Here is a 23,533-nt window from a genome sequence, read left to right on the forward strand (position 1 = left end):
ATATAGTAATCGTATTGGGTATGGACTGCTTTTGCGCATGAGTATGGAATCTTTGGTTAAGCATAGATCATACATAACACAATATATTTTGTAATCGGACCCTGTATCATGCTAGACAAGAGCTATTCTAATTCATATGAGCACGGGTTATATATATAAGTTCAGATGGAAGAAACTCAACTATCGGTAGTTAGAGAGATGTGGACGAAAAAAAATGGATGGACGAAAAAAATAACTATAGATATAGATATAGATACAGATGCAGAGACAGAGGTACAGATATAAATATAGAAATATTGGGCAGGAGATTTTAAAGCCACAGTCGATAAAAAACCGTGTGTAACCCGCCCGTGGGGGCTAGCCATAAGCCACGCCTTAACAGAATAGTTAAATCCACTCTGCCGTTAATTAATCCCACTGCTTAAATCCCTCTCCTTCCTCTCCCCTTCCCCTCAGAGGCCTCCACTACCACCACCTCCACCTCGTCGCCCCCCCCCCCCCCCCCCCCCCCCCCCCCCCCCCCACACACACACACACACACCCCACCGCCGCGCGCGAGCCCTAGCCCGATCTCGCCGGCGGCAGGCACCAGATCCCGCCGCCCGTTGCGCCCCGGGACGCACCCCGCCGGATTCACCGCTCCTCGCGCTGCAGCACGCCCGGGCCAGGGTAAGTTTCACGCGACGGTTGAGCTCGACCAGGCCCTCCTGCTACCCTCCTCGCATTGGCTGGGGGGTGCTCCGGGGACGGTTTCGTTCTGTAGAGGCTTCATGCTTGCTCCTGTGTGTCTTGGTCGTGGCGTTTCGGTTTTCGCGTGAATTATCGAGGCGATTTCAGCTTGAGCGTTTGATTTGGTTCGTTTGGGGTGGTCATGCCTGGGTTTGGATTTGGAACGCGGAGCGTGTTGCTGTTGGCAGCGTGGGATGTAGCTAGGAGTTGACTTTTGGGTGCCAAGTGTTTGGACTCGTCCACCTTCTATTGTGGGTATGATTTGATTTGTGCAAGGGGGATCGCCAACTGTTTTTGTTGTTCTGATCGATGGGACAGTTAAACGATTTGGAACTATTGGTTTTGGCCGTTCGAATCGTGTTAAACCGACGTAAGACAAGTAGCAGATCTCGTAGGTTGTAGTAGAGGGGTGATGTGCTATAGGCTTGTAGTATTGCATCACAATTTGCTTGCTGTTTTTGATAGTGGCGTGACTTGGAGCTTTCCCAGTTCGTGGATTAACGCTGTGGGTACCTTGCATTGCAGAAAAAAGAGGCAACTCTGGGGCACAACGTACTTCACCTTGGTTACAGGTTACTGCGTGGCATGTAGTATTGTATTATTGGTGGAGGCTGTCACCACAAGGCATATGTTGTGATTTGTCAATGGCAAGGAGATGAAACAGGTGTGGGGGCGGAGCAGCAAGGACATGACAGCCATGCCCCCTCCGCGCCACCGAGGCACTGCTAAGAAGCCCATGTGGATCATAGTGCTATTGTCATTGGTTTGTGTTGCCCTTATGGGGGCCTATGTCTACCCACCACGACGCTACTCCGCATGCTACTTCTTTGCTTCGAGTGTCTGTACTCCGTTCAAGGATTGGCTACCTGCTGTTGCTCGGGAGAAAACTGATGAAGAGATAGTTTCATCAGTGGTTATTAGGGATCTTCTTTCGATGCCTATGGCTGTGTCAAAGAACCCAAAGATTGCCTTTATGTTCTTGACACCAGGTACATTGCCTTTTGAGAGGTTGTGGGAGAAATTTTTACAGGTGTGGTTCTTAATATACCCATCATCTAATTTTGGAGTTAATAAATATGAAGTTTGTATTATGTCTGCTGTACCGTCACCATTTTGTAATAGTTTATTTAGTTTGCTCGAAATTCTTTGCACAGGGTCATGATGGTCGATATTCCATCTATATCCATGCATCTCGTGAAAAACCTGTACATTCTAGCTCTCTGTTTGTTGGGCGCGAAATTCACAGTGAAAAGGTACTCCCTCACCCCTTTACAAGTGCTTTAGTTTGCTTTATCTGTAAACATGTAATCATGCCTTGACCATTCTTGTGATTGTTGAGGAAGAAGAAAATGTTGCATTTCCTGTCCTTCTGGCGTGCGAATCTTGTAAGCTGGTAACCCCAGCCGTAGCTTTTGTGTGAGTTTAAACATTGTTTGTACTCTTATATGCTTTCTATAAAAGCAGGGTTTACCTCTGCTAAAAAAGAACAGAAAATGGTGCATCATTTTTTCTTCATATTGTCCTTTTAGTGGACATTTATAACACTAATAGATCGACCATTTTGTTGCCAGAAACTTTAGTAGAGCCTATCTGTCTAAGGCTGCCATTGTGTAGATGAGTCTCTAGATTCAATTCCACGTGATTCAACAATGTCTATTTAAAGTAGAGCATAATTATGCTAAGTTGCTAACTATATTACAGAAATCAACCCAGACAGTCCTAGGAAAAAGAGAGGTTTTATGCTGCCCATCTTAGCGACCAAGTTTCTCAGCCTGACATGTATAGAGTACTTTATTTTTAATGTCTGTATTGTTAAGAGTTTTTCTTACACGCTTTATGAAGCTACAATGGGATTTAAATGAAACAATGGAGTTAGGTCCATTAGTTGTTAAGGCACTGGGAGTTAACAACGGTGAGACAGGGGAAGATTGGATGGTATAACACTGAGAGTAGAGAAAAAGAAAGGCCAATACGTGAGGGGAAACTGAAATGATCTAAAAGCAGCTGTGTTAGTTTTCGAGGGCTATAAGTGAGATTACTTTTGCATTGAATGGACTTAAATATGGGTAAGCTTTTAATCTAGCTTCAACTTTTGTTTTAGCCTTTATGGAATGCATTGAATCCTGTCTTCTAAAGTTTCACTGATACAAATGATCCTTACCATTTCTTGTCCATGTTGCTTCCTTTTCTCTGACATTATTCTATTATTTTTTTGCTACATGTTTGCTTCTGTGGAATGTAACACTTAAATGTCACTGAACTGTAGGTACTATGGGGGAGGATTTCGATGGTTGATGCAGAGAAGAGGCTGTTAGCAAATGCATTGGAAGATGTTGATAATCAATTTTTCGTCTTGCTTTCTGACAGGTTCTAAATGATTTTGCAGGCAAAAGAGCTCTTTTCTCAATTCTTTTGCTAGTAATTTAATAAAACTTTTTTCTTGTGTGACAGCTGTGTTCCACTACATACATTTGATTACATATATAATTATCTGATGGGAACCAATGTCAGCTTCATTGATTGGTAAGATTACTACTTGCTACAACTTATATTCTCGATTCTTATGTCAACAGGAATACATGTATATTTGAAAACTAGTGAAACTTCTGCTTATTTCCCCTATTGCTGATGAGACACCTATTTCAAATTCACTTGAAGTCCTATTTTTGTGGTAAATTTTATTTATATTTTAGTTAGGAATACTTCTATGTTCTATCACACACTGTTTTTCAGGGACAATGGTATTCTTGGCATATGTTACTAAAATGGAATGCATGCATGATGTAATAATGATAGCCTAGATAAGATATGCATTTTGTTCTAATAAAGAGTAAATCAATGAGTTATCCCAGTTTTATCTAACTTCATTAACTGAAATGAAAATAAGTTCACATGTTTATTCTGATCTTGTCAATGTTATCAGCTTCCTCGATCCTGGTCCACATGGAACTGGAAGGTATTCGATGGAAATGCTTCCTGAAATAGAACAGAGGGACTTCAGGAAGGGTGCCCAGGTACATGTTTAATAGAATGATTGGTGCTTCAAAGTATTCATAATTCTGCCGTCTTATAATCAGGACATGGTAGTTCATATTGATGTGTGATCACATTTTTTTTAATGCTTTTGTTGAATAATTTTTTGTGCTTGCTGTAGTGGTTTGCTATAACACGAAGGCACGCTTTATTGATTCTGGCAGACAACCTTTACTACAATAAGTTCAAGCTGTACTGCAAGGTATGTTCCCTCACATAGGTATTCTTTAATTGAATGAAACTGGATGCAAGTTATGCAAATATTTGCTTATAGTGCTTGGTGATGATCACTATGTTTCGTATGCTAACTACAAATAAGTTGACAACAGAGCTAGGACTTCTTTTAGATCTGCAGTTTAGACATATCATCATGGAACTTCAGTATAGTAGTTTATAGGTGGCCTAAAATTAGGAAAATTGGGGAAAAAACTTATGTCCTGTGGTTCTAACTGCTTCTGGCAATGAGGCTAGTGAGTTAAAAGGGGAGTATGCTTTGAGCATACCCTCACAAAACCCAAAGAGAGTTCCCTTTTCATTTATTGTGTTAGTGTGCAACTACAGCAGACAGGCTTGATTAATAACTGACAGAGCTGAGTATGTTACATCTCATACCAATTGTCACATGACAGGCTACCAGCATCATGTCCATGCTACATATATTTGTTACTACAACCAGTTGTCATGGGTTTAACCGTATTAGAACAATTCATGACATCTTAAAACTTGGTTTTAGCTAAGCAATGTCTTTGCTTTTGTTATTTGCAGCCAGCAGAGGGACGCAACTGTATTGCTGATGAACATTATTTGCCAACCCTCTTCAATGTTAGTAATTCTTTTCACTGTTCTTTGCCTTTTTTTTCTCCTCGATCCCTTGCTTTCCTTTTTTAGTATAGTTGTGCTTTAATCTTCAGATGGTCGATCCTGGTGGAATAGCTAACTGGTCAGTGACTCATGTTGATTGGTCCGAGGGAAAATGGCATCCAAGGTCATATAGAGCTGCAGATGTTACCTATCAACTCTTAAAGAACATAACGGTATGCCTTTATCTTGCTATTGGAAAAAATATGTTCCCACTTGCCCTCAACTCATTGTGCTTCATACTGATTTGTTTGCCTTACTTTGTGCAGTCTGTCAATGAGAATTTCCACATTACGAGTGATGATAAGGTAAGCATATCAGTTCCTCCTTATCTCTCAAGCACAACATAGGAATTTGCTATTACCTCTTTACTAGGATTTGGTAATGATTGCTGCGTTACTGTAGTTATACAAGAACACCAAAGAATATTTGATGTTTTCATATGCCTTGCACTCAAGGTGTCAACCTTTGTATTTGGATAGTTAATATAGGCCTGTTTCAAAGTAAATGCATGTGATTAGCCTTTTTTTGATGGTGCATTAGAATACTTAATTCTCCTTTAAAAATGATACTTGATTCCAACCGCTAGCTGGTATGCGGAAGAATGTCCCACTCAAGTAATTCTGCAGATTTTGAACTTGAAAAATACTGTATCGTAGCATCTATCTTACTTGGCATGCTGAAGAATGTCCCGCTCAAATAATTCAGCAGATTTTGAACTTGAAAACACGGAATAAAATTGTATGGATCCGGGGTCCAGTTCTCTCCCATGGACTCTTACCTTGGATGGATGACACGTGGCTGTGTTGTAGCATCTTTATGGAATATTGATGTATTGCTTTTTCTTCATTGCAGAAAGTTATGACACGGACCCCATGTATGTGGAATGGAACAAAAAGACCATGCTACCTTTTTGCTAGAAAGTTTTACCCAGAATCTCTGAACAACCTGCTGAAGCTATTCTCCAGTTACACATCGGCTTGAGTTCTACATGATTTTTTTTTGGCATTTGGCCTAGGAGATTCCCCTAGGATTTTTTTTTCGCTTCATGTAAATTGTGAAATTAATACTTAGAGGCTTAACACAGAGTTACAGATCCAGGGCCAGTGATGCAATTCTGAGTCCTTTGGTAGGGCTGAGGTGCTGTTTGTTTAGTATTGACGCTGCCCTCCCTGTCATTCGTGGTGCCCTCTGTATGACTGTATGTTTCTGTTAGCCCTTCACTTCTTTCTCTCTCCTCACTCTCTATCTCATTCTTAGATTCCTAGCTCCCATATCCTGAGTAACAGGGGTTTTGTCAGTTCTTACTGTTATTATAAGGTTAATTCTTTTGTAGACACGAGAGATTATGAAATCAGTTACACGTTATAGTTTAACCTGGTCTTGTTGTGAGTTCCAGTGACAGTTGTACTCTTCTGATGAGTCTGGCAGCATGGTTTCATTATACACTGAAACTTCTAGTTCCTAAAAACTATTCAGCATAGAACTCGTACTAATCATGGCCATGTTTAGATTGCAAAAAATTGCAACCCGATGAATAGTAGCGCTTTCGTCTTATTTGGTAAATATTGTCCAATCGTGGACCAACTAAGCTCAAAAGATTCATCTCGTGATTTTCAACTAAACTGTGCAATTAGTTTTTTTTTTTACCTACATTTAATGCTCCATGCAAGCGGCTAAAAATTGATGTGATGGAGAGAGAGTGAAAAAACTGAATTTGGAGGTGATCTAAACAAGGCCCATGTCAATTTCAAGATTTGGATATTGCAAAAAAAAGTTAATATACAACACCTCCACTCAGCGAAGAAACTCGTGCTGTACAGGTTTGCTGCCCTACTCAATTAATGATCAGAAGTAGCAACAAGTTCAGAGAAAAACTGAGTTGCTCTGTTTTCCAGGAGCACCCATTGGGGCAAGGTCACTGAAAGGATCACCAAACGGGTTTGAAGCTCCAGATGGAGGCACAGAGTACTGATACTGGTGGTGGTACATGTTTAGTGTTGGCATTGCCGACGTCTGTTGATGCTGCTGAAAGTACTGCTGCTGATGCTGTGGCTGGAGAAACTGCTGCTGTGGCTGGAAATACTGCTGCGCCTGGTAGTACTGCTGTTGGTTCTGAGTCATCAGTGTCAATTGCACATGAGCCGGTGGTGCGAAGCTGCTGGACATGGCGAACGGATCGTTGGCACTGGCGCCGAAAGGGTTGGGTGCTCCTAGGCTACCGGTGTAGGTCACGCTGGCGATCTGCCGCCTCCTTGCCTCGTCTTCATAGAGGCTGTCAAGTAGCAGCTTATCAAAGCCTCCAGCCTGTTGATCAGATGAAATTCTATCTGTAAGTGATTTTATCTCTGGGTTACTCTGAATTTGCCCCCCAAGGTGGATATCTGAAAAGCAGCTTATAGAGCAATGATTGTACATACCAAGTTGGTCTGAACTGCTTGGCTTGTATGTGTGCTTGGAGCAGTGACCAGTGCCAGCTCCCACCCAGACGAATTGACATCAAACATACTTTGAGTTGCTGACGCCTTGTAGTCACCTACCAGCAAAACCAGAAAAACTATTGGTATTTCCTTCTCGTTTCATCGCTTAATAGCAGCAAGCCAGCAATGCAGATCAAAGATTATTTGATAGTTTGGTATTCAATTGTGTCAATAGTAGTGCTTTCTTCGAAATTGTGCATACGATACCTGGTGCTACAATAGCAAGTGCCAATGCATTGCTTTCTTCGAGTTCCGCAATCGAAGGATTCACCTCTGCATCCAGGTTCTGCATTCACGCAAACCCAAGAACACAAAGCGATTCAGATAAACGTACACGAGAGTTTTTCTAAGCAGAAATGAATCAGGTAAAAGATTGGAGAATACTAGTAGATCCCCAGTTGTTTGCTGTGGGTGGGGTTCTGGATCAGGCACAGGTTCTGGTTCTTCTTCAGGTTCTACTTTCTCCTCTTCCACTGGATTTTCGGGTTCCTCTGGAGCTTCTTCGTCATAGGTCAGTAGCTTCGGCTCCTCGCTCTCCTGCTTTAGGAGCATCAAGAGTTACAAAACAAAACAAATCTAGTACTTGTTTCTCAAAAGGAGATGCACTCACCTCACTCTTGATTGAGGGTCGGGGTGCTTCTCTGATGTACTCTTCCATTGTTGCAAGAAACGATGCAGGTGGCTGCAGAACAGTAGTGATGAGCGCATTACTTAAACTCAACTTTTAAGCTAAAGCTTCCTAATAACAGCTCTAAATCAAGACGGTAAGATGTAGAGACAAATTAACTAACCTGCCTGAGAGTAGGAAACTGGAATGTCCTGGCAAGCTCAAGTTGTTTGCAGAAGTCATAGAACTCAGCAAGGTTTTCTGCCTGTGAATGAATTTGATAAATCAAAACTATTTTCTTCTGAGAATTATTTGGTAAGCTTGGCATGCTAAGCTTCAATTCAGTATCACAAAAATGCTGACACACCTGCAGGCCAGCTCGTTTGTAAATTGCCAGAGCGTTGATTGCATCATACTTTGGCATATCGAAGAACTGGACCAGACCAGCCGGAGTAAGAAAATTATGATTATGATTCAGCGACAAAGAAACTCATGTGGTAGAATTGCTACTTTACCATATCAACGAGATTGATGATGCCATCATTAATTGAACAGTAGATCTTGAAGCTCTCCTTCAGAACCTAAGGAATGCAAGAGCTGAATAAGAGACTTAGAACAAAAAAAATGTCTTACAAGAGGGGAATAATTTGTAAGAAATAAGATGTTTGCAGCTTACCAGGGCTAGAGCATACTGAATAAGGTAATTTGAGCAGGCAGCACCTTCAGGCTGGAATTGACAACAAGGATGTAACTAGTGAACACCAGACATTCAACAAGCTTAAACAACTTAAGAAAGCTTAGCAGTAGAGGTTTGGCATGTCAGACCTGGACGCCTACAACCCTGAAAAGCAGCTGCTGCAGTGCAGGCAACTGTTCCAAAAGGTCTGGGCTAGGTAGGGTCCTGGTTTTACTGTGTGCCTGTTTTTGTCAGGATTACAAAACATGTACGCAGTCATAAGACAAAATCTCTAATAATAAAAAAGAAGAGAGACAAAATCTCTATATATCATCAAAATGCTGTGCAGCAAATTTCAGAAGACAAAAAAAAAGAACCTTGCTAGAAGTCTGGGGATATCTCACAAGACGCTCAGTTTCGATGTCGTATTTGAGAACCCTAAAGCACTCGAGCCGTTCCTCCAGGAAGAATGCATAGGTGCGAACCCATGCGGAGCAATCCCAAGCTGACAAATTAAGGATGGATGAATTGATTCATCATTCATAGTTCACAGGGAAGGAACATTAAAGAAATTCCCAGGAGGATGTACAAGAACTCACCTGATTGGCTAGAGTCATCCTTGAAATTGGCTATATGCAAAATGTTCCCCCTGGATGAGTAGGTCAGAAACTCTTCCTTGAATGTGGGATCACCCTCTCTCAGAAGCCTATGTACCACTATCAATGTCTTGAGCGCAACCTGCAAACATAGAATATGCGTTAATTAAAGGCATGATGAATTCCACACACGGAGACCGAACAAAGTGGATGAATCATCAGTAATTGGCAACGAGGAACAGCACGCACTATCCAGTTCTTTGTCTTGGACAATCTCCTTGACAATGCATATATGCAGTACGAGACGTCTGCGCGAGGGCAATTTGCTGAGGTTGCCAAGAATATTTCTGCGTCGCAAGACGAAGATCAGAATACCACAGAAATTGGGGGCGTGGAGATTCAATTAATGTACAAGAGTAAGGAGGAACATGATGACTACTCACTTCTAACGTGCCGTTCCTTGGGAGGGCATTCGACGTGGTTGGTTGCCCTCACAATTGCAATATCCAATTCCTTTTCTCAGACAAACAGAGAGCATCAAACAGTTGAGAATTCAGAATCCACAGAAATCAGATGATGAGAGTTTAGAATCCACAGAAATCGGATCGTCATCGCCATGGCTCACCTTGAATTCGCTGTTGACCTTGGCGAGGCCAACCGTGGTGGAGTCCTTGAGGGCGCCGTAGGCCTTGCGCCACGACCCCATCAGGCCGTGATCACCCAACCCACAATGCGCCCTCTTCGTCCTCCCTCACCTCGCCTCCTCTTCCCTCCCTTCTTCCAATCGGTAATGCCACCTCGCCGCCACCCCCTGCTGCTTCCCCCCATACCCTGCCTGCCTGCCCACCGCACACCTCTCTCGCTAATTTTAGCCTGCGGTCGGTGGCGGTGCTCCAGCAGAGGGAGAAAGAGAGGCAGATGCGTTGCCGCCATTTGTATCTCCTCGGACCGGTATGCGCGGGAGGGAGGAGGACGAAGACGCCCGCCGCCCCCTCTGCCATCTGGGCATCACGTGCGCCTCATGGCCCAAAAAAGCCATGCCCCAGCAACTGCACTAGTCAACACAAGCCCGGCCCGTGCCCCAGCAACTGCACCAGTGTAACACAAGCCCGGCCCGGCCCAACAACCCCAGCTCTCCATTCCTCGAACAAATTCGCCTTCCCCTTCCTCCGCAGCCCCACCCACCCACGCCGACGAGCAAACCCTAGCGAGCGAGAGCCGGAGCCGAGAGGAGATCAGCCATGGCGCTGCGTGCGCTGTACAACGAGATCCGGGGCATGAAGGTCCGCGAGGTGCCGGCTTACCTGAAGCCGCGCTTGACCTGGGACAACGTCAAGAAGAGCGCTGACCAGGCCGTCGACCGCTACATCGAGAAGTACATCGACACGAGCTCGCCGGACCCGCTCTTCCACGTCTGCTTCGGAGGGATGGCCTTCTCCTACCTCGTCAATCTGCCCTGGGAGCGCGCCCACCTCGCCCACCTCGAGGAGATGGAGAGGACCGGCGGGAAGCACTAGATCCGCCGCCCCGTCCCTCGCCGGCAGGGCCGGAGGTGAGTCTGCGGCTCCCAGTCTCACCCTGCCGTATCGGATCCGATCGGTCTTGCCTGTCCCAACGTGGATCGCTCCGACCGGCTTGCTCTCGACTAATTGCATATGCATCTGGATGGAGGGGTTCAATCCCTGTACATTTGGAGCGCGGTAGGCCTAGGTGCAGAGCTCTGCTGGCTACAGATCAATTTGTTTGTTGTCATTAGTAATTGCCTGTGGTGATTTGTGTTAGCGATGATTATTTGCCTGTGTTTGTGCACGCCTAATTGAAATGTGAAATCGGATAGTGCATATCTCCCTACAGATTTTGAGATATCCTTCACACCTCTTCTGCCTGCAAGGGGTGCAAAGATTAGTTGTTGAATGCAGACAAATTTAAATTTGGCGTTCATGGATTGCATCTAACTGTTGGCTTGCGATCACATCTTTTTACTGATCGCAGTGTTGTCTTTTTGTTTATCTGTATTGTGTGTGACTGCCATATCACAGTGCAACAATGAAATCCTGCTTAGTTTGTCCTAATATAGGGATCTATCTCCTTAATTCACTTCAAATGTGTGCTACTCGTCTTGTTGAGTGTAAAAGTTTTGAGTCAACATCCAGAGATATGTGAAATGGATAGATAGCAAAATGGTTTACTGCCTTGTTGAACAAACGTTATGAAGACAGTATTTCCTGCAAGTTGATTCCAGAATTTTGTTTCACTTCCAACAAATGTACCATTGATCTGTAGGTTCTGTGTCTTTTGAAGTGAGAAAATAAATCTGTTTATATAGGCCAAATAGCCAGTGGCATTGACATCAATGAAATGGAATAAAAGTGGTCGCTAAATGCTGCTTATTATGTGTGAATATCGTCGTTCCATTCTGGGAGGGATGGTTTCGCAACTATGGTATTGACTTCAACGAAATGGATTAAAAGTGTTTGCTTAACGTGACTTAGAAAGGACTTATTGAAAAAGAAAGGACATAAGAGGTTAATGTTCCAGACTATGATATCCGTGAAAATGCACAGTTTTTGGCAAGACCTTGTATGTGCTGTGTCGCAGACGGTGTCTTCCGCCCATTTGTCTGTGCATCTTCTGTGCCTGTTACTGTTAGGATGTTACTAATTGACCACTTGGGTGTTTATCGATGTAAAGTTTGTTCTACCTTCCAATTGAAGACCATTATGTGACACCTGTTCTTTCTATTTGTGTCAGGACTGGTGGCTTTCCTGGGGTCCATTCAGGCTAATGGCTTTTATTTTCTTCTGCTGATGAGCTACTGGAGTCATGTTAATTTGATCGTTTATTTTGTACCCAGACAGCAAGAAACTGTCCAGCTTATTGTTATGTTCCTCAGCATCTTGTCATAAGCAACTTCAAACTAAAAAGTGCATGCATTGTGATTAAAAACGTTTTCAGTAATTGAGTACAAGTCTTTTTTGTAATTTATATGCTCCAGACTTCAGTCATATTTGGCTGCATTGCTGAACCATCGTGGTGTTATCGTCGTTGTATGCCTCTTCAGCTATTACTTTTGCGTTCACTAATTGAAACCAATGTATATGACAGTTTTGGTTTGCACGTGACTGTTAACTCAAATGAGCAGTATACCACCTGGTATGTATGCAGCCATTTCCTCGTGGTTCCTTCCTATTCCTATCGCATTTTTTTATAACACTTCATATTGCATTTTTTTACAACACATCCTATTGCAGTTTTTTTATTTTTTTTTATTTTTTTACATCACTTCCTATCGCCGTTGGGATGGACAGTGGACACACTAGTACACTACCTGCATGCTTTTAAGTATGTACTATTCATAGCAACATCACAATACAAGTTGGGAGCACAAGTAGAAAAAGAAAAGCTGGGTAGCACAAGTGTTGACTCGATATTGACTGACCATTGAACTATTTGTTTTGCATTGGGTTTACAAAGTCCGTAAAAGTTACAACAAAATTTGCAACAAAATTCCGCACATTTCAATTCAACGGATCCCATACAATCCGCACATTTCAATTCAACGGATCCCATACAGATATCCTGAGTTTTTCTTACATGCTCACCAGCCATATTTTGCTTGAGTTTCTGCTTTCGTGAGAATGCCTTTAGAACGCCTCTCCGCAAGCTCCATCTCCTTTGACTTCATGTCGAAGTACAGAGAACTGATCTGGTGTTTCCTTTTATGCAACTTGGATGGCTTTCCTTTCGCGGAAGGGGCAGGCTGTTCACAAGGTGAAATCTTGGGTAAGGACCATAACAACATTGATGTATTTATACAGTACATTTTCTTCATGCAAAAGGATGGATTGAATGGACAATGATGAACATAAATATTTTGAGCTCTCTTATAGTCATTCAGCAAAACAAGCGTACTGCTGTACTACTTGGGAATGCTGGATATGCAAAAACATGGTCCCCATTGCAGAACTGTATGGGAGTGCATCAATATTTTCCTGACTACTACACGTTACTGAAACAGTGGAACCATAGGGTGATACATGCTGACCTTCTAGCTAGAGTACTTCATAAGTGAATTTATTGTTCAGGCAACCAAACCAATTCTTTTTTTTTACAAAGGCTAATCTCTGTCCATTGACCAATTTAAAGAAAGTCAAAAATAAACTCTTAGCCTATTCTTATTTCAAGAGTATACTGTATGGCCTAAACCTAGTTTGGCTTGGTGCATCATCAATTTCTCCATGTGCCGAAATCCCATAGGAGGGAAAACGTATCAACTTGTTAGCTGGAGAAACATATACTTCGTTACATGCTACACCCCTACACCCCTTGAGAGTTGTGTGTATCATAATCCACAAAGCAAGGGTGGATTCCAGCTACTTAACCTTGCTCCTAAATTTGTGCAAATCTCTTCAAGGGTTGTAGGATCAAAGCATCAACCCTTTCATTTTATTTGTGACAATAAAATTTACTTAAGCATAAAGCTGTGAAATCACTCCCAAAAAAAGTAAGACACAATACAAATACCATTTGCCTGTAATTCTGGATGACCATAAGCAAGCTTAACAAGCATAACTATTCATATGGCAAACGTTTTAATAAAATAATGTGCAAATAGAATGATTTTTCACTTCATTAAAGTACAAAATGTAGCCATTTATTCCACTAAAGAACTTTATTTTACGGCTACTCCACTTAAGAACTGGCAATCAAACCATTGACAATATGACTTCACAACCTAACATAGATTTTTGGTAGTCAAGTATTTTATTTGCTTCATGATAAATCAAAATTACAATGAAAATAAAAATAAAAATAGTGTGGCATATGTGTGCCTATTTTTCAAGAATCATTGCTTGGGAACTAGTATCATACCCATTATTGCTTCTGCACAAATACTATTGTGTGATTGTGTCATTAAGCACTGGGCTACAGTATCTGATACTGGCTCACGACACACAGGAGTAGCTTTAGTTTCTGGTGTTTGAGGAATATGAGAATAGAGCAAATAATCTAGCTTTGCCATCCCACTTCTATCTAATGGATTTAGCACTAAGCTATTGAAACACAAGCATATAATAAGCTAATAAAGCATAAAGGTGCTCAACAAAAGTAGAAAACATTAGCAAAGAGTGATGAATCTGTACCTGATAACTAGGACCAAAGGCCAACCCTGTGAGCTTGGACTTATCCTCCTTTGGTCTGTTCTTCATCAGCTCTGCTTGATTTACCTCTAAAATCTGGGCCGGCATATCATTCCTACCTCTCTTCCCTCCAATCCTACCCATCTCTGGTGGCAGTACTGGTTCTTGCACCAGTGGCAACGTGGTTGATGCTACCTCATGACCATACCCTCCAGTATAATCTACTCCATATGGCACTGCCGCAACATGGTCGTATCCGCTGCCATGCTCCCCTCCTTGCGAACTAGCATACCCTCCACTTTGCCCTCCTCCATATGCTGCATAATGTGTTCCATCCGCATAATTTGCACTGGCGCCAGTGGCATAATGTGTTCCATCCACATAATTTGCACTGGCGCTAGGATCCCAGCCATAGTTCGCACCGTATTGGTCATAGTAGTTTGGATCCCATGCATAGGCTTCATATCCACTAGTGCTCCCAGCTCCAGCATCATGGCCTTGCTGCTGCTCTGCAGCTGCAGCACTAAAACTTTGCTGTTCTTGGTGTTCCTCCTCCAGCTCTGGAGCAGGCATGTCCTCCTCATTGCCGCTATTGTCCGAATCGTCGTCATCAGACGCGTCACTGTCGGGCCTTTCCGGGGCTCCTGTGTTGGCAACCGAGCTTGAAGGTACGGCAGCGCCGAGATTTGGCTTCTCCGGTGCAGCCGTATCGATTGCCGACCTCCTGGCTCCGGCGCCAGAGCCGGCGACGAGCCCGAGCGAGTGCTTCGGCGGCGGGAGGAACGAGGACACGGGCCCCGAGCCAGCCGACACGGGTGGTAAGCGCGCCTCGTTGTTGCTGGCGCGGCGCTTCTTGGCGTCGTCCTCGTCCTCGTCGGAGCTGTCGCCTGTGGGCTGCCGGATCGGCTGCGGGCGGTACTGGACGACGCGCTTAGGGTTTCCTCCGGAAGACTTGGGCGCCGGGATGGAGGAGAAGGTGGGGGTGGGGGTAGGGGCGGGGGCGGGGGCGGGGGAGAGGGAGGATTTGGGAGCCGAGAGAGAGGAGAAGAGCGGCGCCGGGGTGGATTTGGGCGCCGGGAGGGAGGAGAAGAGCGGGGCGGGGGCGGACTTGGGTTGCGGGAGCGAGGAGAAGAGTCCGCCTGCGCCGCTGGCGGCGGGGGCGGGGGAAAGGGCAGGAGCAGGAGCAGGAGCAGGTGGGGCCTCGTCGGCGTCTTCGTCGGAAGAGGCGTAGCTGGCGAGGAGAGAGTCCATGGCGAGGCTGGGGTTGTCGGCTTCTGTCGCCGGGGAAGGAAGGTAAAGGGGGAAGACGGCGTCGCACGAGCAGGTGGGTTCGGGTTCGGGTTCGGGTTCGGGTTCGTGGGCACGAGGCCGAGTCGTGGGTGTGGCTGGGTGAGCGATGCGGAGGACTCATGGGCCGGAAGCTGTTTTACAGGCTCTAGAGAGTTGTGTGTTTCGCGGGCTGCTGGGGCCTTCTACTAACTATAACAGGCCCGGACCTGTTTTGGTTTGGTTTGGAACGAGTTCGTGGTGCTTATGAATTGGGGTCTAGGAAAGGAATTAAATTGCATGCATCCGCGTCCAATTCTCTCCCTATTCTTGAATTGACGATATGTATCTGAAATTAATCACACGGCTAATCTACTGATCTAAATAAGGTAATACTTTGTGGAACCAAATTTAAGCATGTAATTGATAGATTTGTTGACCACATGAGTGTTTTAGGATGTCACCTGTCATCCATCAAGGCAAGGGGTCCATGTGAGAGATTTGGATCCATGATCCACACAATTTTATTCCCTAGGAAAATCCTTTTTAGTCCGGTTTCCTCGGTGGATATAGCAAAATCAGGCCTGCCACGTGCTCGCTCGGGGCGCCCACGACGTCGAAATAATTGTTGCCAGCTATGAGCAAAAGGCTTCCATGTTTCATTGGCAGTCCAATGATTCGGTCATATTGTTGAATAGGATAATTAAGAAAACATCCATATTATTGGAATAGTATGCAAACTTAATTCTATGAAAATGTATGCTTAATTTTTTTTTTTTAGAATTACACAGTCAATGGCAACTCACAACAATGATGTGGGAACTCAAGTAGTTTACCATGTGACTTCGCACTCCAAAACCCTCTGTCATGTTTATAGAGGAATCAACATATGCCTACTGTTTGATCAATCCACGTGTGAGGGATGACAAGAGACCATTATTCAACATAAAAGGCCTCTATTATTTAGTAGATATGTGTATTTCTATACATATACGGTTGTAGCTTATAAAACACGAATGCAGGTACACATTTTTCTTTATTCGTTCCACATGTAGGGTTAAAAAATTTCAATAGTAAAATATTCTTCATCAAGATGATGTGATGATCATGTGAAAATATCTTATCATGAATAGGTGCTTTATGTAGCGAATTGTCTGCTACTTTGCAGGCACCTCACAGAGTACCACAGTAAACTCAACCGAAGCTTGAATTACTTGATGTCTGCGGCGAAATTTTTTGCCCCATATATCTTCTTCAAGGGATGGTGAGCTTTATTATTCAAAGCTATCCTATTATCAATTTTATTTTCCCCTGAAAACTAAAATAGACAAGAAAGGTCCTTGAAGTTCATTATGCTTAGATTTGAATATGAGCCGATGATGAAGTCGAGATGAATTTTCAATCTTTACGAGTCGATATCACCTTATATATGAGTCACTGCATGTCAATAATTATCTACCAGGTTTCAAAAGCTAAAATTTAGTTGTTGCAATTGGACATAAAAAGTTTGTATACATATGACCTACCTGTGATGCTGATTGAGCCTTTTCTCTTAAATGAATTTGTGTATGAAGCTTTGATGACACAAACCTGAGAAGGCTGTGGGGGACGATAGGCGCAAGGCTGGGTGATGATACTGTTAGTTTGATATCCACCAATTGGTCCAACGGCTAATTGGGCCCTTGGATCCGCGCCCTGATTGGGGGCACCAACCGCTCCCTGGTTGGTGGGCCCCCATCGCACAACACCATAAAAGGGAGGTGGGGGCCGGGGCACACGGTCGAGGTTCCCTGAGCCGCTAGACGCCCCACCTCTATCCCAACTCTAACCCGATCTAAAGAGAGGGTGCTGCAAGCGACGGGAAGCCGCCACCGACTTAACCGTCGCCTCTGCAATGCCACCACCGAGCAGCTACATTTCGCCTCGTCGTCGCGTACCATCACTACACTGCTACTACGACTCCAGTGGCCATGTCATTGTGGCGCCGTGGCCGTATGATGAAGTACATCACCAAGTCTCCCTCTCTCGATTCATGCATTAATCTAAGAACAACTCACTGATCTACACCTAGAAGAGTTTTCGATTCCAACAATGGTACCAGAGCTAAGGTTGCTAGTTTGTAGATCTAGTTTGAGGTAGCAACAATTAGAAGGAGGTGAGAGATCCAATTCGGATAAAACAACAGAAGAAAGAGGGCTCGATTTGGCTTGATTCAGATCGACCCAGACACAAACCCTAACCCTAATCGGGTGAAGAAATGAAAGTGGAAAGGGGTCTCGGTTTTGAGATGAACTCAAACCCTAACCCACGTAGTGTAGGCGGGGAAGATGAACAGTGGGTCCGGCCAAACCTGAACCCTAAGACCTAACCCTAGCAGAAGAAGGACAAAGCGATGAGGGTACCTACCAGGGCTCTTTCGCCACAGACACCACCGTGGTAGCACAGGAAGCAGACCACGTCGTCGTATCCACCAGCGCGAGTGAAGAAGATTCGAGTCGCCGGCCGAGAGGTCACGCCACCGCACGACCTACACGTCGGGCTTCGGGGTCAAGGCGCAACTGTTAGGTCACTCGATGGCGGCATAAAAAGCCTAGGGCGAGTGTTCGCGTCGACGAGGGGCCCCACAACCACGCCGCCACCTTCCTTTTCTCCGGTCGTCATGGGCTACCATCGCGTCATGGTCATTTTTTACTGCGGTGCTAAGGAAGAGAAGGGGAAAGGGAAGGGAAATGAAGAGGACGAAGGGGAACCAGACTTGCTTCGGTGGCTGCCTTCCTCACCGATGCTGATGGCCACCATGGCCACCGCCGCAGACACCTATGCAGCGCGAGAGAGAGGACGCGGTGCGCACGAGAGAAAGGAAAGAGAGCAAATGAACTAGGGTTACGGGTGGAGCCCATGCTGAGCGGTTTTATTTGCCCGAGATCCATGCCCTGCCGTCAGATTTGAGATCAATGGCCAGCACTTGCTGGGCCAAAAGCTAGCCTAGATGGAGTGGTGCGGGGTGCGTGTTGTGGGTCGAATTCCTGGCCCAGTGAAAGCTCTAGTTTGGTTTTGGTGAATTGATGAAACCCTAAGTGCTAACCTAGTTCATCAAGTGATCATGAGATAGGTAGCACACTTTAAGTAGAGAAGCAAATGAAGATCATAACATGACAATGGTGATAGCATGGAGATGATCAAGGGCTTAAACTTGAAGAGAAGAAAGAGAAAAACAAAAAGCTCAAGGCAAAGGTATAAATTGTAGGAGCTATTTTGTTTTGGTGATCAAGACACTTAGAGAGTGTGATCACATTTAGGTTTGATAGCCGTACTATTAAGAGGGGTGAAACTCGTATCGGAATGCGGTTATCAAAGTGCCACTAGATGCTCTAACTTATTGCATATGCATTTAGGATCTAGTGGAGTGCTAACACCCTTGATAACATTTGTGAAAATATGCTAACACATATGCTAACATTCGGCGCTTTTGGAAAAATGAAATGTCTATTTTCTATTGCGTTGGATGCAAAATTCTTGGTGGTTGGCACATTTGAGCAAGGGTGAAGAAGTTAGAGTTGAAATGGAGTTGGTCGAAATGATGCTGGCGTCGGTCTACTGACCGGACGCTGGGTCACTCAGCGACCGGACGCTGAAAGGCTGCGTCCGGTCGAGCTGTCAGACGGCATAGTAGGCTAGGGTTGAGCACCGGACGCTGGCTGCGTCCGGTCAAGGTGGACCGGATGCGTCCGGTCGGAAAAACATGCCTCGGGGAGCTTACTGGAAACGACCGGACGCTGGGGCTTCAGCGTCCGGTTAGTTTTGACCGGAGCGTCCGGTCAGCGTCATAACCGTTAGAATCTGACGAACAGCGTTTGAAGGCGATGACACGTGGCGTCCATCGGGCGACCGGACGCTGAGAGCCAGCGTCCGGTCAGTATGACCGGAGCGTCCGGTCAGAGCGCGTTTTGCCCAGTGAAAGGGTATAACGGCTCTATTTGATAGGGGCTCTATATATAGCCCCATGGCCGGCTCAAGGAATAACCTTTGCACATTTTCATTGACATAGCAACCTTGTGAGCCTAGCCAAAGGACTCCCACTCATCTACATCATTGATTCATCATCATAGTGAGATTGGGAGTGATCCAAGTGCATTGCTTGAGTGATTGCATCTAGAGGCACTTAGTGATCGTGTTTCGCTGCAGATTTCGCTTGTTACTCTTGGTAGTTGCCGCCACCTAGACGGCTTAGAGCAGCGAGGATCGTCGAGCGGAGGTGGTGATTGTCTCCGGCTCCGATCGTGGTGATTGTGAGGGGTTCTTGACCTTTCTCCGGTAGAGCGCCAAAAGGTACTCTAGTGGATTGCTCATGGCTTGTGTGATCCTCATCTTGTGTGACCCTGGCTCCTCTACAAGGAGGTCATGGAGAGATTCCGTGACATATTCGATCACCCCCACGAATTCATCATTCATGGGCGGCGGAACCATGCGTCGTGCCGCAAGGTGGCTAACGATCGCCGCAGCGCTGCGAAGACCGAATGGAAGCACTGTCGGGGCGCTTCGTATGTGGCATTTCGGAGAGAGAGGTTCTCCTCCGGCGAGCCATGCCATGCTATTGGCATTGGAAAAGGTGAGGCGGCACTGGTCATCCCTGGACTGCTGGGGTCCCAGGGAGACACCGAGCTGGCGCTCAAGCCTCTCGTAGTTGAGGCCAATGGAGGGGAGAGGTTGGATGGTGTCGTGAGCCAACGCCAACTCTCCTCCCACCGTGATGACAAAGTCCAAGTCCCCAAAGCGCAAGTGTGCACCTGGGACCTAGCTGATACCATGGCTAACCATCCATGGCCTGATGTTAATGTCAGAATGCGCAAAGGTCCCCTATTTGGCGCACCAACTGTCGGTGTTTCGAGTAAACACCAACGAGTAAATTTGTATTATTGCGCGTTTGGCCTGGATGATGTGCTAAAAAGACACAAGGTTTATACTGGTTTAGGCAGAATGTCCCTACATCTAGTTCGTGGTTGCTGCTCATGTTATTTGCACCAAAAGGTTCATAGTAGGGGGTATAAACGGGCGAGAGAGGGACAGGTCCCAAGTCTCTGATGGAAATGTCGCACGGGTGCTGAGGTCTTGGATGCTGCTTAGCTATATGTTATGTGATGTATGATGTATTGAATCGATCGGTCTCTCTAGTGGGGTGCCCTACCTTCTTCTTTTATAGACCAAGGGGGAAGCAGGGATTTACAAATAGGAGAAGGAAGAAAAACCAGAGGCCAAGGAGATCCTTCAACGATGCTGAGTCCTCCTTTTCCTCTAAGCGAGTCCCCCTGACACGGCAGACAGTGCCAGGGATAGCATGTCCACTAATCCTGATAGGGCTATGCTCTGGCTTCGTTCAGCAAGTGATCACGTCCTATCCTGCCCCGACGGGCGGTGCGACGCACCAGGGCGCCGAATCACGACCCTACGGGGAGCAGACGACGTAGAGGCCCCACGTTCGTTACTATAGATGATATAAGTTTCCTCCTAGACCGTAGTGGTTGTCGTATGTCCCCGTCAGGATTCGTGTCCGAGGGCAAATGCCGGCGCCCATAATACTGTAAGACAAATGTCGGCGCCCACAACGCTGTTTGGGCTCTAACATGCCTGCAAGGGCTTAAAGTGCCTGTCTTGTCATATCCTGACGGTACCTTTCTGCGGGCGTCCAGGGTATAGTCCTCGGTATTGCGGTTGACTTTAACGCCCCGCCTTATCTGCACACGTCGTTATGAAGGAGTAGAGCATAGATGTCGGGGCGAGACAGAGTCTGTCCCCAGACGTCGAGCGAGGCGGAGTCTGCCCTCAGACGTCGGGCGAGACGGAGTCTGCCCTCAGATGTCGGGCGAGGTGGAGTCTGCCCCTAGACGTCGGGTGAGGCGGAGCCTAGCCCCTGGACGTCGGGCGAGGCGGAGCCAGCCCTCGGACGTCGGGCGAAACGGAGCCAGCCTTCGGACGTCGGGCGAGGCGGAGCCTGCCCCTAGACGTCAGGCTAGGCGGAGCCAGCCCTCATTCGTCTGGCGAGGCGGAGTCTGCCCCCAGACGTCGGGAGAGACGGAGTCCAGCCATCGAGGGTCGAGCGAGGCGGAGCCAGCCCTCGGACATCGGGTGAGACGGAGTCTGCCCCAGACGTCGGGTGAGGCGGAGCCTGCCCTCAGCTGTCGGGCGAGGCGGAGTCTGCACCCAGACGTTGTGCGAGGCAGAGTCCAGCCCTCGGGGGTCGGGCGAGGCGGAGCCAACCTTCGGTCGTTGGGCAAGAAATGTAGTTGCGTTCTTGTATGTTCGGAAGCATCAACGTTTGATGGTTATTAGCTCATCCTCTTTGGGTACCGCAGTATTTGGTCCCCGACAATAATACGCAAAGCACAGGTCTAAGACCAGCCCAGTCTCACTGGAGCCATGGTGTCGCTGTGTATGGAGGAGGGGGGCAGGAGTTCGGGGGTTTTCTCAACATGTATGAGAATATCTTCTGTCCAGGAGGGAGGGCTATCATAGACCCCGCGGGTCGAGTTTTTTTTATAATAAGACCATAAGGTGTATCGTGCAACTGGCTTTACTATCGCACTACCAATGCACGGCCCTCGGTCTAGTAAACACGCTTAAAAACCTTGTTAACTTCGTGACTGACACCGTTAGTTACTAGTGGCACACATGGAATAGTCTAAAAAACCATATGAGACATGTACAAATATTGTATTGAATATTTTAGGTCCTAAATAATAGTGAAAAAATTCAACTATGAAGTTTTAAATATCGCCGAGCACTACAACTTTGATACAGTGTGCGCCTTGATCCAAGGTCATTTGAAACATTTGTAAATTTGAATTTCAAGATTTGAGAACTTAATATAATATATATCTGAGCTCCTAATCAATCTCAAATGAAAAAGTCATCAACTAAGAATTTTTAGAATTCATCATTTTCTATAAAATTTGTCTTCATTTAACTCCATTTGAAAACTAATATATTTATTTATTCTACAACTATCTTGTCCAATGTTGCCACTACTTCTATACCAGCGGTATCGAGTACGTTGTTGTTCTACGGAAAAGGCCTTCCGTAGCCTGTAGTACTTTTTACCGTGACTCTAATCGGCGGGAATTGAATACCGCCGACCCAATCGACGACAAAAGATTATATTTACAGATTTTTTTTTACTTGTAGACATTTATTCTTATAAAAAACAACTTTAAAAAATATAGAAATGAGGCCGAATATGTTACTGTACGTGGGCTGAGGATGCACGCTAAATGAACTTGATATATCTGGGCTGAGGTGGGGGGCTGGGCGGTTGGCTTGGTTGGCGCGTGCGGCCTCCCGGACTGGACCAGAGCGAAGCCAGTCACGCCGGCGGTCCCCGCATCGCTCCGCTGGCCGTCTGGTGTCTGCCGCAGGCTCGCGCACGAGACTCGGTCTCGGTCGGTCTCGCCACTGGACAGTGGCCACGCACGCGGCGCGCGATGGCGATTTGTCGACGCGTTCGCCGTCTCGAGTCGTGTGGCTCCCGGGCCGACAGCGCGGGCGGCCAGCCTTCGGGTTGGGGAGTCCGTCCCCCGACCACCACTGCACGAGACCCCGTGCACGACGCGTCCGGGCAGGCGGGTGATTCCACGCTTACCGCCCTGCGCACGCCCACGCGTTCTCAGAACTCAGAGACGAGCAGTGGCCGTTCCTGTGGTGCACTGCACCTCACCGCTTTCGAACGATTCCACGAGGCGTGTACCGGTTCACCGTGCCCTAGTAATAATATGAAATTCGAAGGCCCACGCCGCAACCACTACCTCCAAACGAGCGGCCAGGGGATCGAGAGAAGGCTGGACGGTCGGTGAGAACTCCTGGATGACAGCCGACAGCGACCCTTTTCTTCTCCCCTTTAAAAATCATGGTTGAGAGAGCAAAGCATCCAGAAGACCTTCTTGCCGCCGAAGCTAGCACACACGGTCCACATGTGGGTTTAGTCCCGATTAACAACGTTGATGTGTACGCATTAGGCACACAATTAGCAAAAGAAAATATCCAGCCAATACCTTGGCCTTGGCCCCCACCACAGCATCATCCTAGACCACATGAGTGTGTATGTGTGTGTAATAAAATAAAATCGGCTTTTGTTAATAGCACAACAGGCGGCCAAT

The 23,533-nt window shown here is 46.0% G+C and overlaps 4 protein-coding genes across 8 annotated transcripts; 2 read left to right on the forward strand and 2 right to left on the reverse strand.

Annotated features, from left to right (window-relative positions):
- Positions 1-530: 530 nt before the first annotated feature.
- LOC136471200 (glycosyltransferase BC10-like) lies at positions 531-6,013 on the forward strand. The gene is made up of 11 exons (XM_066468941.1): positions 531-669; positions 1,255-1,759; positions 1,884-1,982; positions 2,996-3,096; positions 3,181-3,252; positions 3,653-3,743; positions 3,884-3,964; positions 4,528-4,584; positions 4,674-4,796; positions 4,890-4,928; positions 5,476-6,013. Exons 2-11 carry the CDS (start codon positions 1,385-1,387, stop codon positions 5,602-5,604), a joined length of 1,167 nt encoding a protein of 388 aa, XP_066325038.1. The 5' UTR covers positions 531-669; positions 1,255-1,384; the 3' UTR covers positions 5,605-6,013.
- Positions 6,014-6,356: 343 nt separating this feature from the next.
- LOC136475823 (putative clathrin assembly protein At5g57200) lies at positions 6,357-10,048 on the reverse strand. Of its 4 annotated transcripts, none has more exons than XM_066473452.1 (15): positions 9,605-10,047; positions 9,423-9,492; positions 9,229-9,326; positions 8,983-9,121; positions 8,788-8,888; positions 8,533-8,625; positions 8,384-8,434; positions 8,223-8,288; positions 8,075-8,140; positions 7,892-7,972; positions 7,711-7,782; positions 7,485-7,640; positions 7,308-7,386; positions 7,041-7,156; positions 6,357-6,927 (listed from the first exon to the last, which is right to left on the reverse strand). In XM_066473452.1, the coding sequence occupies exons 1-15, from the start codon at positions 9,683-9,685 to the stop codon at positions 6,487-6,489; spliced, it is 1,710 nt and encodes a 569-aa protein (XP_066329549.1). In that variant the 5' UTR covers positions 9,686-10,047; the 3' UTR covers positions 6,357-6,486. The 4 variants fall into 4 exon arrangements, with proteins under 4 accessions (XP_066329549.1, XP_066329547.1, XP_066329548.1 ...); XM_066473450.1 differs by having other exon boundaries at positions 8,761-8,888; positions 9,605-10,046; XM_066473451.1 differs by having other exon boundaries at positions 7,485-7,637; positions 8,761-8,888; positions 9,605-10,044.
- A 74-nt stretch (positions 10,049-10,122) lies between these two features.
- Positions 10,123-12,092, forward strand: LOC136475824 (uncharacterized). The gene is made up of 2 exons (XM_066473455.1): positions 10,123-10,531; positions 11,731-12,092. Exon 1 carries the CDS (start codon positions 10,221-10,223, stop codon positions 10,494-10,496), a length of 276 nt encoding a protein of 91 aa, XP_066329552.1. The 5' UTR covers positions 10,123-10,220; the 3' UTR covers positions 10,497-10,531; positions 11,731-12,092.
- Positions 12,093-12,349: 257 nt separating this feature from the next.
- LOC136475825 (uncharacterized) lies at positions 12,350-23,532 on the reverse strand. 2 transcript variants are annotated; one of them, XM_066473457.1, is made up of 3 exons: positions 23,429-23,532; positions 14,124-23,329; positions 12,350-12,739 (listed from the first exon to the last, which is right to left on the reverse strand). In XM_066473457.1, exons 2-3 carry the CDS (start codon positions 15,369-15,371, stop codon positions 12,578-12,580), a joined length of 1,410 nt encoding a protein of 469 aa, XP_066329554.1. In that variant the 5' UTR covers positions 15,372-23,329; positions 23,429-23,532; the 3' UTR covers positions 12,350-12,577. The 2 variants fall into 2 exon arrangements, with proteins under 2 accessions (XP_066329554.1, XP_066329553.1); XM_066473456.1 differs by having other exon boundaries at positions 14,124-23,506.
- Position 23,533: the final 1 nt, after the last annotated feature.

Source organism: Miscanthus floridulus, chromosome 8 (assembly GCF_019320115.1).
Source record: "Miscanthus floridulus cultivar M001 chromosome 8, ASM1932011v1, whole genome shotgun sequence".
In the NCBI taxonomy this organism is placed as follows: Eukaryota; Viridiplantae; Streptophyta; class Magnoliopsida; order Poales; family Poaceae; genus Miscanthus; species Miscanthus floridulus.